The sequence below is a fragment of the Limulus polyphemus genome, unplaced genomic scaffold, assembly GCF_000517525.1.
Source record: "Limulus polyphemus unplaced genomic scaffold, Limulus_polyphemus-2.1.2 Scaffold2415, whole genome shotgun sequence".
Classification (NCBI taxonomy): Eukaryota; Metazoa; Arthropoda; class Merostomata; order Xiphosura; family Limulidae; genus Limulus; species Limulus polyphemus.
In genome coordinates, this window is record NW_013668025.1 from 74,790 (window position 1) to 92,654 (window position 17,865).

Genomic DNA, 17,865 nt, shown 5'->3' on the forward strand with positions numbered 1-17,865 from the left:
TCTTTCCTACCATCCTACGGATGTACATTCCTTGTGGGTCTGGCGTTGTTTGGAGATGGCCCAATCACACTTAGAATCATGTGTCGATGACCTGATGCCCTTCCTACTGCTGACCTGATTTACATTTCAAGACACCACCAGGTTTTGGTTGAAGCATTCTGCTATGTCTTGCAGTATGCTCCTCAGGCTGAGACATTCCTCCTACCTACCATCCTCTGGGTATGGTTCCTGGGTGGTCAGGTGTTAGTTGGAGATGGTCCAGCTAAGTGAGTCTTCACATGTGTTCTGGCCAGTATCGCTACTCCTACCGAGGACTTGATGAAAAATGCCTTGGGCTGCCAGGTTTTGGACTGGAGATGTCATCCTACCAGGGCATTCTTCGTTTCTACCATCCACTGGGTGTTATTTCATGGTGTATCAGGTGGTGGTTGAGTAGAAAATGTGTGCAAGTGGAGAATGGTTTTTGTACGGAGGCTTGTCTTCCCTACCAATTTCCATTCTGAGGTGAAGAGGTAGGTGATCCTCTGCCTACAGCAGAACTGACGTACAGTTCCAGATATTGCCAGGTGTTGGATGAGGTTGAACTACCACTACAGTCTGTCACACCCTAATGTTTTCCAAAAGGCCACCAAATTTTGTGAAGATACACATAATGTATTAAAAGTTATAGTATATAACGAGTGCAAATGTGTATGTGGACTTGGTATATTTATAAGGGTTAATGGTTGTAGAACGGTTAATGTTTACTGAAAGCTTGCCAAATTCCATGAAGATACATTAATTATTTTCAGAGTCATCTATATACTACTAAAACTCTGAGATTGTTTGTTTGCTTGTCTGTAATTAAATACAGCAAAAACTGCACACAATAGCACCATATTTGTAATGAAATGAGAATAGAAACAGAATAAAACAAGTTTTGTTAAAACCGGGCCACAGGTTACTGAGTTAGCCATTTTTTCGGGTCACTTTTTATGAAAATTTCCAGCATTAGTAATTTTATATCACACTACCGTTTGCGCTCTTTATGAAACTTCTTCGTTCAAATTTATTTCCCTGTCAATGTTCCCATCTTCATTAAAAGGCATAAGATGACAAAAACAAGATCTTGAAGAATTTCTCAATAATGTGCCCTGGTTATGGTAGGTAATTCGAAGAAAAAATAGTGTTTCTGTTTCTTATTTGTAGAAGGTTTAAGAGGAAAGTCCACAACTTAATGAACTAATTGATCACAATACCTGAAAACTCTGACATCACTTTTTTTGAAAAATGAAATGGTTTTTCCTTTTACTCCCGATCAACAATCAAATATCTTTTCTTGAATTATGAATAACATGAATGGATTGAAATATTTAATTAAATTATCTCAAAATAAACCTTCATTTCGGTGCAATATTGAAATTAGCTTGAATTCTTCATAACCTCTGAATAGTAGGTGACCCGACAGGTCACGGGTGGTCTAGTAGTATATATATAATATACTACTAGACCACCATGGTCACATGATGGTCACAAGGTCGTATAACATACACGAGCCTGTTGTGATCGTGTTTAAAATAGTAAGACAATAGTAAAATATTAATATGAAAAAATCATGTCCTCTTGTTAGTCAGCTATTTATTAATCTGAGGTAGTGTACATATTCTGCACTAATTCAAGAATTCTAATAATTTCATGAATCAAGTTATTAGTAAACCATTATTTGAATGTTCCAGAAAGTGTATTTCAAATCTCAACTGTGCTGTGTTCAGCATGATTTTGATAGGCACAATGACCTAGACGTTTTGGATGAAATAGTCTAAAAATATGCTTGAAAGTCATAGAAACTTGTTTGCAAAAAGAGCATGAATCATGTGGAAAAGATAAGGATTGTTGAAGTAAGTGCAGTAAGTAAGTTGAAGTAAGTACATGAATCATGTGGAGAAGATAAGGATTGTTGAAGTAAGTACATGAATCATGTGGAGAAGATAAGGATTGTTGAAGTAAGTACATGAATCATGTGGAGAAGATAAGGATTGTTGAAGTAAGTACTACATCTTTGTAGTAACTTTAAAAAGAAGAGAAAAATTAGGTAAAACACAGTTTCAGTAATGCAATGCAGTAATGGTTTCATAGACTGACAATAGTTACTTCTGTTGTTTTCGTAATGATATAAACATACAATGTTGTTTGATATTAACTTATTTTACATACTGTATAACTATGTATCATATACTTGCATCAAAATATCGTTATATTAATGCATATTTGAAAGTTTCTCTCTGTTATAAAGTTTAAATTGTACTTTTTCATAAAGTTATAACAAAGAACTTTTATATTTGATAAATGTATATATAATACTTCATTATCTTCAGGAGCATTTAAATATATAGTAGTTCACAAAGCAAAAGTTTCTCAACTGAGCAGAGTGTGACGGCTACTGTTGGAGAAACAGTTTTTTGCTAAAAACACTATTTATTTCAAAATACCAGGAATGTAGTTATTTGCATTTGTACACAAATCATCAACATGAGAAGATTTACATGAAGAAAAAGAAATATTTATTCAGTTCAAACTTCTGTATAATATCATAAATATTCGGTGTCATTAATTTTATTCCCAAACAAATGTTTCAAAACTGTTCTGATTATTGATTGAAAGATTACCTAAGTTGTATCTCTTACGTGGCAGCTAAGGCTTGTTTCATGCCTATAGGGTGGTGTTTTGTTTTCTCTCAGGCACTAGCTTACTTGGGCTGCTTTGTTGACTCCCTATCACTGACTGACTATTATGGTTGTACTTTAGCATTTATTTAACATTTTTTGATGTTGACTAACTTCTGGAAGGCAGCACATAGATGCTGCAAAAACACATGGTCACACACACACACACACACAGATTCTCTGTTCACTAGGGTTAAATTAATTCCAGACCACTCGTATACCTAGTCTAAGGTTAACCTTGAGTAAGGACTTTTACCTATCATGTGTCACCTTTTATCTTTCTCAAGTTTCCATTAAGTTCAGTTGTTAACTATTTACTAATCCAAAATTAATGAACTGTCATTAATTCTTTTGACAAACATATGTACAATTGCATTCTTTCAGAGAGATTTGATACTTTTTTTTCCTGTATCCTCTCGTTAGAAAGCAGCCCACGAGATAAACATCCTGGCTAATTATGCACTAATTATGGTTGCATAATTAGTCTCTAACCTTGTTTTTTATAGCTACTATTTCATAACTCTTAATGTCTGTAATAGGAACATTGCAAAGAAAGTTATATTGGATTATGTAGTAATAATTCACTCCAAATGATATTTACATTCTGTGTAATATTAATAATGGTAATAACTTTACCTTTGTTCTTGTTTCAAAATTATTACCACATGGAAAGATTCTATTTAATAAATTATTTAGATTGAATGCAATATCTTCCAGTTAAGTTGTTCAATTATTAGAGAACTACAGGAAATATATGTAATTACAACTGTGTTTTATATTCTAGTGTAAAAAAAAAATCACATTTGTTAAATAACTTGGAGATTACAACAAAAGCTATGGGAAATGTTCAAATAGATTATATTAATTTAAATTAATTAATTATATTAATAATAATAATTAATTATTATATTAGTTTAAAGGTAAAACTAACCAAGGAATGTACAGCTCTGTTCCTAAAGAAATATATTTACAGGTGGAAAATATTTAATTTATGAGATTTGTATGACATTGAAAGATCTTTAACTGATATACTTATTGGACATGAGTTCAGCTCTGTTGCTGTTTAATTGTAGATAGATATTTTGGTTTGTAATAACTACATCAAATAGAATAATCTGTGTAAAAGTTTTTCACATGTCATTTATTTATTTCTGGAAATATTTTTACATTTCACTTAGTTGTTGCTAGTATTGTACAAATTTTGTTAACTTATAAGTATTTTAGTGCAAACACAAACCACTATAAAATGACAAACAATATTGTTTTAATGCTTGGAAAAATTATTTGAGAATGCTTACAGGATGTTTTGGAATTATTTTCAACAGTAGATAAAACCAAGAAAAAGACATTTGATGAATGTTTGGATGTTCCTATTGATGTGGATATTGTGGAAAAAACAGTATTCCTATTTATAGAAGGTAAGAACTAATATCTTAAGTTTCTTTTTAGCTGTATTATGTATATGACTATAGATATTGTGTTTATTTCATGTGTGTTGACCCTAAAGATTCTTATTGTCTTTGTTGTGCATGCATACAAATGTATAGTTGATTTACTTAAAACATTGGCTTAGTATTTTAGGACTAATATACATCAGGTAAATTTCATTACATTTGAGGTTTTTCTTTTCTTTGTAATTACAGACAGTAAGTTCCCACCCATGGGAGGAGGATGCCGCAGTCTCGAATTTGTTTGTAAAGAGAGTGGTCACTCCCGGATCTTTGTAAAGTACGATGTCGCACCTATACATCTGAAGACTACAGCTGTAATTGGTTGCTTTAAACCACTTAAGGTTTGTTCTTAAACCTTAATTGCCTATAAATGATTGATAAACTTATTGATACTAAATCAATTTTTGAAACTGTGGGGCCTGTCCTCTTTTGGTGGAAGAGCCCAAAAATAATGACAGAAGAAACAAAAGAGTTGAAGATGATGATAACCTAACAAAACTATCACTTTACTCTTACATTTGCTTTAAAAACATTATTACAAACAGGTAAAGAAAATATTGATTTTGGTGTTATCACTTGTGAAAATTATTAATATTTATGTAATTATTATCTCTTGTTGACTTTGTAAAATAATTATAATAAACTAATAATAAAGATTTGCATACATGAGATAATTTAATACTTACATAGTGGATCAAAATAGTTTCTATAATATTAAAAAGTTTACAATTCAAACAAGTGCAAGGTAGTCCATCGTGAAAATACATTTTAAAGTAAATGAATATATGAAATTTGCCTCGTTGTTGGTAAGTTTATTATGCTGTCAGTGAGCTATAAAACATTCTCCAAATGATTGAATAATTTTGTTGTATACAGCTATTCAGTCAAGATTAATACCATGTATTAGTGATTTGTTGAAATTTTTGTGTATTGGTCTTTATTTATTGGTCCCCAATTGGTCAGCACTGCAAAACGAATTTTGCTACTCAAGGTGGGCACACCAAAGATAGCCCATTGTGTAGCTTTGTGCATAACAACAACCAGCCTTCCTTACTGGTCTGTAATTTTCTTTAGCCGGTTCATCCTGTGAGAGTAGCTGTTCTTCCGATAGGATCCTCAAAGGAAATTGTTTTTGAAGGAGGGCCCCGACCTTGGCCAATGTACCCAAAAGGACACTATTCAAACTGTAAGTCTACCAGCTGCCAATGTTTTAAGTGTGTCAGAATTTCTTCAGAAATAAAGGTTTTATTTTGTGTAGTTACATTTTGTAATTCAATCACAAAATGTTAGAATATGGTAACATAAGAAGAAAATCAGAATACACAAAAAAACAATTTTATCCTTTATAGTGGTTGCAGAAAACAAGACCCTGGTGAGAATTTTACCAATGTTAGACCCATACCGACACAATAGTAAGTGTACTTATTGATATTTTTATAATGTTTGGCAGGTTCTTTCAGATTTTTCAAGTAAAAATAATGCCAAGTCTAGTCCATTTAATGATATTGAATTAATTAAGTTTTCCACAGTAACTCTTGTAATATTTAACAGAAAAGTTCTTGAGTGATAAGAAATGCTGACTAACTTATTAACTTTACTTGATCATCATCTACTTAATCATTAACAACCTCGACTTACACCAAACACTTCTCCCAAGAATAGGAACTTCCTAGATACTAGGACTACTTATATGAACTTTCACAATCTTAATGTCATACAATCTCTAGCAAATATCTAAATTAAAATATTGAAATATAGTTTACCACAATATTCTAATAAGCAGTATGTTATATTACCTAGTTTGGCACAGATTTAACAACACTGACACAAAAACTTACTTGACAAAAAATAAAAATTAATTATCATATTTAACCTTTCATGATCTAATGACTTTCATTGCAATAAAAAGGTTAGTCGTGAAATCCTAAAGGTTTTTATTTTATTTTTTTGTAGTCAACCCAGTTTTTTTTATTTAAGATGATAAATAAAGATTTTTTTTAACCTATAATACTAAAATTACATCATGTAAATAATGGTGAGATCAGAAGTAACAGCTTTAGAGTTAGAAGCTTTGGAAAAAAACAACATTGTAAGTATCCATTGTAAGATTAAAAGCTAGAATTTTTTGTCATCAGAGAAATAAAAAGGAAGTATTTTGAATAATTCATTAGTTTAAAGGATTACAACATGGGTCAGTATGCTAAAGTTAATAAAGTATTTAAAATTGGCATGTGTAAACACAACATGATAGTAAATGGATTCTAAACCATATATTCTGATTCAAATAATCAATAGTGAAAAATTGACATTTGCAACATTCATGAAGCAGTAGAATCTAAATAGCATGCAGAGTTGACTTATACCCTTCTTATATTTTTTTTTCTAAAAAGAGTGAGTTTTTGTTGATATTTGGCCTGCAAGAACATGATATACAAGTGAAAGAAAAACAAAGAAATACTAGTAATGAATATGAACTGTGTTTGAGTTTTGATTTATCTCTTTATAGAGGACTTGCACATATTCCGTGTGGTTTGTCTTGATCTCAGTGAAACTGTAAGTATATTTTAAATTCTTAAACAACAATTTTATCTAAACCATTATTTGAAAAAATGTGTGTGTTTTTTCACTTATAATTGGCAAACTGCTGGGCTGATTGTCACCAAACATAGCATTGTCGTGTTTTTATGTATGTGCAGGATTTTTTACAGTAGGTGTCTGTGACTTGGTGATAACTTTCAGCAATAAACAAACAGCACAGAGTTCACTTCTTTTGAAATAATGTATTAAAACAAGTCAAATGTACATACAAATGCTCATTACACTGTTGGTTATCATGTTTGTATTCAGAGCTTTAAATAATTCTCTTTTTCGTCAAATTTCACAGACTGGTTCAGTTACTTTATAACACAATTTGACAACACATATTATTCTTCTCTGCTCTGTTATTACAATCTAATCTATGATAATTTCACTCTAGAAATCATCATGTTCTTTATGGCTAATCTCACGCTTACACAGTCTAGATCTATCTATATAACCAAATTTTTAAAGTATATTTATATTCTGACAAAGGCCTAGAACATTCTACACACTATGAGATATTATGATGCAATAATACTTAATAAAAACAATGAGAAAAACTCAGAAGGTTCTAGTAACATGATGCAATAATACAACAATTGAATTACACAAGATATGATTTGTAAACTGTTATGTGAACAAACCTGGAATAAACTGTCACTTCTAAAAAAATAACTGAATTTAACACTCATGTTAAACTGAAACAATTGTGCATATCTAACAATAAATCCCTCTTCATGAAAAATATTTACAATATTTATTATACTATATTCAAAGATTGTTTTCTGTTCATACACAAAGTCCACTCATAACAGTCTGCATCAACATTTGCAGTCCCCTTGATGGCCTCAGTGTGGAAATGTTAGTTCTGGAGGTATAACACTCAACTCCTGATTCTTGCACTATCAATTTTGCACAATTTGGATGTATGCAAGAGGTCCACCTGGATGATGAACTTCTCATAGAGGTAGTCCTGGAATTTCTGGGTGGTAAATAAGATAGCCAGACACTCATTCAGTCACACCTTACATGAAACAGTCCATCTTCATGTTCTTGCAGAAGTACTACTTCAATTCCAACATCTGATGCATCGGCCTGAATGATAAAAGGCTTATTGAAGTCTGGCATTCTAAGGATTGGTGAACTTCATAACATGTTCTTCAACTTCTGGAATGGCAGCTACTGTGATTGTTCCCACTTCACCATATTGTGTTGGCCTTTCTTGGTCAGGTGAGTCAGAGATGCAGTGACTTCAGCATAGTTTGGGATAAACTTCATAACATGTTCTTCAACTTCTGGAATGGCAGCTACTGTGGTTGTTCCCACTTCACCATATTATGTTGGCCTTTCTTGGTCAGGTGAGTCAGAGATGCAGTGACTTCAGCATAGTTTGGGATAAACTTCATATAGTGTCCTGCTAATACCAGGAAGGATTTGACTTGCTGCTTGGTTGTCGGAGCTGGTGCGTCTTGTTTGTGGGTCACAGACCTGCTGCACTCACTCACCCGAACAGCTCTGTGTTTCTTCATGTGGTCTTCCCATCTGGTTGTGTGGGATAGAATGTCATCCACGTAATGCTCAATGTTGGTGGTTTTGTTGGTGGATCTGCCAATAACCTTTACTGAGGTCAATCTTGGTAAAGAACTTGGCCCCATCTAGTTTTAGCATAATAACCTTTGAATTGCCCATAGGTTCAGATTCTAACTTCATCATAAGTTTCAACTTCCAGAAATTTATATAGAAGCGGTTTTAACCATCCCCCTTCTTCATAGTTCTTACTGGTGAACAATAAGCTCAATTTGATGGCTCAGTGATTCTGTTTTCTAACATAAATCAACTTCTTACTTGATCAGGTCTCTCACTGCATAGGGCATCTGGTAGAGCTTCACCTTAACTGGATCCCTGGTCATGGTCTCGATCTTGTGTTGCACAAGGTCTGTCTTACCTGGTCTATCTGTGAAGACGTCTGGGTACTGGCATAGTAGATCTTGTAGCTTTTTTTTTCTCCTTGCTAATTAGATCTTCACTGATGTTGACATCTTTGTACATCTCATCTCCACCCAGCGATCTTAGGTCTAATAGGTCTTTATCTTCCATGACAAAGTCACTGTTTTCTGGTTCTGTGGCTATAACAACCACACTTTTAATATCCATCTGTGATTTAATAGCTATACCTGTTAGGTCTTCTTCCCTATCGAAGTACCTCTTCAACAATTTGATGTGGTAGATCTTGATCTTCTTGTCCACTTTCACCTTATAGACCATTCTGTTGACCACTTCCTGCACTTAAAAAGATCCTTTCCACTGCAGGGTGAGTTTCTTGTTGCCTGCGGATAGCAGAGCCAAGACCTTAGGTCTGACCTTGGAATGTTGATCCTTGGCCTTGTTATAGAAGTGCTTCTGAATGCTGTGAGCTACATACAGACTTTCTTGAGGGAGTTGACAGGGCTCTTCCAGTTGGTTTCTAAGGCCTAATATATACTGACATGTGTTCCTCACTTCTGACTTTTTTTTCTCCTGTCCACAGTTCTATAAATATCTGCACCAGATGTTTTACTGTTCTTCCATACAGTAACTCAAAGAGTAAAATTCCTGTACTCTCTTGAGGGACTTCTTGATAAACAAACAATACTGCCTGCAGGTACCTGTCCCAGTCATGCAGTTGCTCCTTACACATCTTCTTCATTGTCTTTAAGACTGCTGACTCTCTCACAAAGTCTCATTACATCTGGAGTGGTAAAGAGCTGCCTAGTGCTGATGAGTCTGCACACCTTTTGTATCAGTTCTGAGGTAAACTGGGTTCTTCTATCACTCAAGACTTCTTTTCAAAAGCCTACTCTACAGAACATTTCCAGGAGGGCTTCTGCTACTCTCTTCATCATTATCTTTGGCAGTACTATGGCTTCTGGATAACATGTTTCATAGTTGACTACTGTCAGCACATACTGGTTACTCTTGTCAGATACAGGTGATAGTGGTCCGATCAAATCCACAACTATTCTGCTGAATGGCTGTCTTACCTCTAGGTTCTGTCCTTTGGTAGATGTTGCATGATCTGCAGAATCTGGTCATATCTCCAATGACCCTCTAGCCACTAGAATTTGAAGATAGCTGTGTATGCCATCTTCTTTGCTCCTAGATGTCCTCCCACAATTGACTCACGAGCCAACTTCATCAGTTGAGTTTGGTGCTTTCATACACATGGCTTCAAAGTTTTCCACATAGTATGGAGTATCTTTGTAGTTAGCTCCAGCTGTTTTATGTTGAGATTTCTGCTGTTGTTTGCTGGTGATGAGCCTGCACTAACTTGCAGTGTAATGTGCCTCATTTTATAACAAGCATAGCATTTCTTCTCCCTTCTGTTTGTTGATTTGTCACCTATAGTGGCATCCTGCATCTGGTCAGCCACCGCTGGTTTCATCTTCAACTGGTTATTCTTGGACTTGCCAGTTATATTCCCTCCGTGTGCTTCCATATACTGTTCTGCCAGCTTGATCATCTTGTCCATGTCTCTACAATATTTGTGCCACCACTACATCTGTGCGTAGGTATGCCTATTTGCTGGTTGTCTACTTCTACTGCAATTTACCACTGTAGATCCTGGCTGGCTCACTACAACCAGGTTTTTGTGTATTGGAAAGATTCTTTACAGTAGGTGTATGTGACTTGTTGGTGATAAATGTCAGCAATAAACAAATAGCACAGAGTCCACTTGTTTTAAAATAATATATTAAATCAAGTCAAACGTGTTAACTACACTGTTCATTACACTGTTGGTTATCACAATTGTATTCAGAGCTTTAAATATTGTCTCTCTTTCATCAGATTTTGCACAGAGTGGTTCCTTTAGAACACAGTTTGACAAGACAAATTATTCTTATCTGCTCTTTTATTACAATACAATCTGTGATAATTTCACTTTAGAAATTGCCACTATATGCTCTTTATAGATAAACTCAAAATCATACAATCTAGATCTAATGATCTATCTATCGAACTAAATTTTAAATACATATTTATACCTCGACAGAAGCCTAAAATGTTCTGCACACTATGTTATGATGCAATAATGCTCAATTAAAACAGCGAGAAAATGGTTCAATTAACATGACACAATACTACAACAATTGAACTTCACAACATATGATTCATAGACAGTTATATAAACAAACCTGTGACAAAGTATCGCTTCTAAAAATATCTAAATTTAACACAGTCATGTATGTATATCTAACAAGCATGTAACCTTAGTGTCTCCTAGGGAGTATAATTGAGGGCATTCATTTGGATGTAACTGCTATGTGTTCTTTCAAAACATCTTTTATATCTGATTCTTCTTGGTTTCAGAACTATTGTGATGCTAGTTTTGAACAATGATTAATTCAGTTTATATGTGATGTTGTTGAAAGATTGCTAAAGCAGAAATTTAAAGTTTTATCACTACTTTGATTTTAATAGCTATGATCTTCATATATATCTCAAGTACAAAATTATAAGTTTCAACATTGCAAGGTTTAAATTTTGAATAAAAAAAAAGTCATTTCTGTACCCTTCTAACATTGAAGTTCGTTTATTAAAAGGTAATGACTAAAACTTGGTAATGTGCATTATAAAGGTTTATAATGTGATATTACCAAAAAAAAGTAATCTTATATTTAATGTTTTTTTTTCAGTGATGCATTTTGTTTATTATAGTATTGTCTTTCCAGTTTAATGTCACATGTATTTTATTTTTACCTAGCCTTTAGAACTAAATGTCGGGAATGAGAAGTCGGCTACTATCCCTAGTCCTGCACGAAGTCAATCTACCATTAAGTAAGTGAATAATTTTTGTAACCTCGATGGAGTTTAATTTTGAAAAGTTTAGAAATAATTACTTTTATGAGTTAAAAAGTCTAATAATAAAACTACTAATAGTTCATCTGGTTTTGAATAAGGTAATTATCAATGTGCATTAATTTCAACCATGGTTTGTCCAAATCTCTTATACGAATTGTGTATTTTGTTGCAATTAATAAATGATATCTTTAATAGAAATGTTTTATGAAAATGGTTGGAAAGGATAGTAAATTTCCAGTGTGTTATATTGTTGCGTTAACTTTTTGTGAACTTGGAAGCCATTTGTAACTAAAACAATATTAAACATTAATTAATTTATGCTTCATGTTTTTAACATGTAAATTGGTTGAATATTTAGCAAGATTTGTTTTTAAAACCTTAATTTTTTTATTCTTCAAATTAAAGAATAAAATAATATAAAATTGCCTGTTTTGTAAAATAAATTAATTCTTGATATCAAGAAAGCTCTTTAAAAAAAAAAAATAGTTCTGAGAAATAAACAAAATAGAACCAAATCAATGTTTTCTACATAACACACCCCTTTTTTAAAGAATTAAATATCTTAAAGTTTAATATTTTTAGTTGCTTGTTGTGAAAAATATCTATTTAACAAAGAAAATATAAAAGTCCTTTTTGTTTTCAACTCTTACAGAGTTTCAGTTTGTAGAATAGGCACTGGTATGATGTTTCATCATACTTGTTTGTCTTCGTTAAATGTATGAAAACATCAATCCTGAGCCAATCATAACAAAACCCTAGAGTAAAAAAAACTGAACCCACTAATAAAAACTCAACCTAATAAATGTTTTTTATTAGGTTGCTGTGTATGCCTCATTAACAGTGGTGTAGTTGAAATGTTATAAATTCATAAATTAGTAACCAATATTGCATAAGTCTTACTGTGATATTTATATCAATAATATCATGTTTTCTCAGCTTAGATATTTGTACTGTAGAAAAGAGCCTTTTTTTTTTTTTTACATTACAAGGGTTTTTATCATTATATGACCTCTGAACCTCTTTAAATAGGATCGTTTGTGGAGAACCGTACTCTCTCCACCTAAAGGTGAAGCTTCAAGAAGTGAAAGGACAGAAGGCTCCTTGTCCTATATCAGAAACTGCTATAAGAGTGAGTATCCTGTACATGAAGCAATACAAAAAAGGCAAATTTCAATACATTATAAACTAATATTGCCATTCAAATGAAATTTGCTGGCAATTCATTTTTTTTTTCTGCATACATTTTCTTGTTCATTGGAGTTTGAGTAGACAGATTTTTTATGCCTTGTGAAGCAGTTGTATGTCATATTAGTTTATTCAGTCATTTCAAACTTGTGGAAGGTCAATCTTATTAAAGTGAGTTGGTTTTAATGTTATCTTATATACACTTCTATATATGACATGAATAACCAATCAGAAGCTCAGAATATCCCCATAGAGGCTTTCTCAGCCATTTTATATTCTTAGAATGCCATTTCTTTCTTTTGAACCAAGATTTCAAGCAGATAGGTTGTGTCTTTAGTCTGCTCGAAAATTCATATTTTTTTAGAGTAAAATACATCCTAGTAACTAAGCGTGATAAATTATAGTTAAATTCTATCGTATTGATGTAATAATTTATGATTTTTTAGTTATTCAAATGTGTGTGTGTGTGTGTATATATATATAAAACCTAAAAAAAAAAATTGGTTCAAATCCTCCACGTGTATTACATAGCTTTTATAAGTATTTGTATCATTATGTATGCCCATTAGCCACTTGTTCCCTCTTGCCAGAGCATGAATAATGAATAATAGCAGACTGTTGAAAGTCTTGAAAGTAAATATAACATTTTGTCCCTAATTTGGTAAGAAACATCTGTATACCATGAATGAAAGAAAACTGTATTTAATCGTTTTTTTAGCTATTCTCTTAATTTTATGCTGGTATATTGTATATTACAAATGATATCACTGCACTACTACAACCAAACTTGTACACACATATTTGTTTACATCAAATAAACCATTTCCTCCTCAATCCTCTCCCAGAGGATTGGGAGGTACTGTAAGTTAGTAGGCTTAATAATGGAATTATAATGTGGTTGATTAAATGCAACTACATTTGAGTTGATTAGTGTCAATTCATGAATAAATATTGCAACAAAATACTATAATTTTGTCTTGCTAAATGAGCAAATACCAGTGCATATAATATCTAATACTTCAGCCATGATAAAGTACCACAGTCAAATCTTTGGGCCTGGTGATTAGGGTACTCGACTAATAATCTGTATGTCACTGAACATGCTTGACCTTTCAGCTCATTATAGTGGTCAATCTCACTGTTTGTTGATAAAGAATAGCCCAAGAGTTGGTGATAGGTGGTATTGATTATCTGCATTCTCGGCCTGACATGGCCAGGTGGTTAGAGTGCTTGACTCTCAATCTGCAGGTTGCGGGTTCATATCCCCGTCCTACCAAACATGCTCACGTTTTCAGTTGTGGGGGCATTATAATGTGAAGGTCAATTCCACTATTCATTGATAAAAGAATAGCTCAAGAGTTGGTGATGGGTGATGATGACTAGCTGCATTTCCCTCTAGTCTTACACTGCTAAATTAGGGATGGCTAGTATAGCTAGCCCTCGTATAGCTTTGTGCAAAATTTGGAACAAGCCCACATATCTGCATTCTCACTAGTTTATCACTTGAAAATTGGGGGCAGCTAGCATAGACATCCCTCAAGTAGCTTTTCATGTCTCACTAGTTTATCACTTGAAAATTGGGGGCATAGACATCCCTCAAGTAGCTTTTCATGTCTCACTAGTTTATCACTTAAAAATTGGGGGCATAGACATCCCTCAAGTAGCTTTTCATGAAAATTCAACAGAGATATTTTAGTATTAGGATTGCTGGTCGTTTTTATGTATCTAAAGTGCTCTACTGTTTAAAATATTAGGTTCCTGTACACAACTACAAACAGCTGGAAGTGGAAGTGTGGGTGAAAGATAAATTAGGAAGAAAATTTGCCAATGTTTCATCTTTCAACTTGCTTTGGGAACTCTCTGATTACACGTTGGCAAAGCTGAAAGATTACAGAGATGTTGTTATTGAATCTGATGGATCAAAGGGTTATCGAAAGGTTCATCGAAGTACGTGCAATTTAACCTAATTATGTGTATATGAAAATAGATATCAAAAACATTGTTTAAAAGATTTTTCTACCACAATTTGAAGTTTTTGTGTTAGCATTGAACGACTCAATTTTTAAAATAATATAAATTAGTTGCTATTAAGATTACAACTAGTGTATAGCTATATTTTCTAAAGGATGATTCGCTTTTACAGTTAAACTTTAATCAATATTTTACTTTTCGAGTGTGAGAAGAACGGAATTTCAAAGATGATTCTGATGCATTGTACTATATTTTATAAAGACGTTTATTGAACTGGTGTATATAAGTGTTTTACACTCACAAAAAGAAACCTATCATTCTATAGGTATTTGGAGAACTTGTAACATTTTGCTACAATTTAATTCTTTGTGTTGTTAGCCGACACTGGGCAGTTTGTACATAATTGAATAAATAGAGTTGTTTAAACTTTTGTTTAACAACAAGTAAAATCTTTGAATTGTCTATAAAGGATTGGTTTGGTCTGATATTTCATTGTTGGTAGTGTCCAGGGTCACTGATGAGGAGAGGAATTCTTCAAAACTAGCCTGATGCACAGACACACCCCTAATGACAGAATAGACCATTCCAAGCTTTTACTTGTTGTTAAACAAATGTTTAAACAACTATTTATTCAATGACGTTTATTATTAAAGATGTTGTTGAGCCACAATAACTTATCTTATACATATATATATATATATATATATATATATTGCAACAAAATATCACCTTTTTCCTTATAGGTGTTTTTGACTACTATTTTGTTGTTTTGATGCAATAAAATTTTATGCAGTAACTTTTGCTCATCATCTCCAATAAATACATCAAGATCAGCCTTCTTTATTTCATTTAAAGATAAAATATGCTCTGAAATCAATTTTGAGTACTCCCTGGATTTTCCTTTCTATAAGTTTTCTAAATGTTATAAGACAATATTAAAATAATCCTAAATTTTCTTTTTGTGAGAATTGTGATATTTGCTATCTAAATATCCTTTCTTCTCTAATTTATTTACCACCCCTCCAAGAAGTGTGAAATTTAATGTACATTACCATTGTAATGTTGTCATTAAGACAAAGCATAATTTTTATAGCCTTTATAAATAGAAAATCAGACCCCACTTGTCACATCCTCTCTTTTAGAAATTGCCAGTAGTTTCTCTTGGACATTTAATACTATATTACTTATAACCAATAGAAAACCAAGGTTTTAATCTATTAAATTACTTTTATATTAAGTGATATTTTCTGTACAGAGAATTGTTTATTTCGCTTCCAGTAGACATCGTCTGCTTTTGCATATTATTATTCTTGTTCTTTGGTGCAATATTTGATTGAATAAAAAAATTATTTAGTGCAGTAGTATCGTTAGTATAAAAAAGTAAGGTTAAGTTACATCGACGGTCAACAGCAAAAAGAAAAGACCCAAGTAAGTATTATATTTCTTATTTTTCATGTGTATTCTTTATTTGTTAGGTTAGATTAGGTGAAATAATAATACAATTTTTTCACGAGGTGTGCTTGTGAGTAGCCCATTTGTTATGTAATTTGATAGAGTTACTATTTGATAGAGTTACATGAGTTACTGGAAAATATCATTTTATAATTATTTAGGTTTAAGATTACCCAAATGAAATTTGAAAATTTTCACACAAATAAAAGTAGTTTTAATCTTAACATGAAAATCACTTTTCACTTGGACTAGTATACAAAACTACTTAATATATTCAGACAAATCTTTATTAATTCTTAATTAAATAACATAAGTTTTTGTGTACAAAAGTCTTCTAATGTTTACTGAAAGTCTGCTAAATTTTGTGAAGATACACTTACTGCATCAAAAGTTGATTAAGAACTCGATTTGACATAGCCTATGTGGAAAGAGTTAATTTATTTCTCACCAGGTGATCTTTAACTATTTACAATTCTGGCATTTTTCTGGGATAAAAATTCAACATATTTTGGAAATTACTTACATGTGAGGTGCCATTTATTTTACTACTATTGAATATTTGCTGTAAACCATACTTCACATATAACAGAATTTAAAACTTGATATTATTTTAATAAGAGAAATATAAAGTGTACGTATTATATCACGTGGATAAAGTGGTAGTCTCGTTTTTAATGATGGATGTGTACTAAATAATATATTATTTGCTGATATATCGTAGTTTATGATGTAGAGAATTCATTATTTAGTATTGTAAAAAATTGTTTGAAGTTTAATGTTATACAGTTTTCTGTAACAGTCAAAAGTCTAACAACATAATTAGTTGAATTTTTAAAGTCTTTCAGAAAGGAGTTGCAATACCTGGACAAAAACTGATCAAATGTTTTAATTCTAGTTATACCAGTTAGTGTTAATATATTTTTCTGAAAGCTAAGCTGTGGACAAAAGTATATTTTTAGTAGTTTCCACTCAGGAGGTTTTTTTTTACTACATGCAATAAATGTAGGACTTGTGTGGTATTAAATATATATATAAGTTGAGTGCAAGATTTCATGAAATAAATATTGTGATATCTACATATTTAATTTGAATTTTTCAGATTATCAGGTGATTTATCCTGAAGGAAAAGCAGGTTTATTGAAAGTTACTGTCAAATTAACCGGCTACAGAGCAGATGTTATTAAGAAAGAAAATGCTCGTCTGTTGGTAAGTAATTTTTTATTGTTGTTTTTGGGCTTTCACAGAGCTATAAAACTTCATTCTAAGCATACGCTTTATTAACCGAATGTGCATGGGGTTGATCCGTTGGACTGACACTACATTGGTGAAAGCATGTTAACTATAATTCTAAATTTACTATGGGTATCTACACAAAATGTGGCAAGCTTTTATAAAAGTATGAACAAAACTGTTGTGCACAAAAAAATCCGGTGTTACAAAAGTATTTGTACTTAAAGATATATCTGAATTTCTGACTCAAACTCTGACAGATTGGAGTGCAAGGTGATGTTCATGTGAAGTATAAAAATACTTTTGCATATTGTAAAGTCTACATTTGCATAACCTCTAGAATCTCTGAAATGCATATCTAGATTTTGGTTTTCATTGTATATCATATTTACTCTCCTTTACCGCAAAATATTTTAAGAGTAAAATTTATAGTTGGTAACTCTGACATCGAATAC

General features: G+C 32.3%; 1 protein-coding gene across 2 annotated transcripts in view; it reads left to right on the forward strand.

Moving 5' to 3' along the window:
* The window catches only part of LOC106466897 (nuclear pore membrane glycoprotein 210-like), a 138,062-nt gene that overhangs the window by 56,597 nt on the left and 63,600 nt on the right, over positions 1 to 17,865 (forward strand). The window contains exons 14-22 of one of the 2 annotated variants that reach the window (XM_022394975.1): positions 4,028 to 4,120; positions 4,346 to 4,494; positions 5,228 to 5,339; positions 5,503 to 5,565; positions 6,660 to 6,706; positions 11,475 to 11,548; positions 12,599 to 12,701; positions 14,512 to 14,704; positions 17,280 to 17,386. In XM_022394975.1, the coding sequence (XP_022250683.1) occupies positions 4,028 to 4,120; positions 4,346 to 4,494; positions 5,228 to 5,339; positions 5,503 to 5,565; positions 6,660 to 6,706; positions 11,475 to 11,548; positions 12,599 to 12,701; positions 14,512 to 14,704; positions 17,280 to 17,386 (941 nt within the window). The remainder of the gene's footprint in view (positions 1 to 4,027; positions 4,121 to 4,345; positions 4,495 to 5,227; positions 5,340 to 5,502; positions 5,566 to 6,659; positions 6,707 to 11,474; positions 11,549 to 12,598; positions 12,702 to 14,511; positions 14,705 to 17,279; positions 17,387 to 17,865) is intronic. The other variant, XM_022394976.1, reaches the window with a different exon arrangement.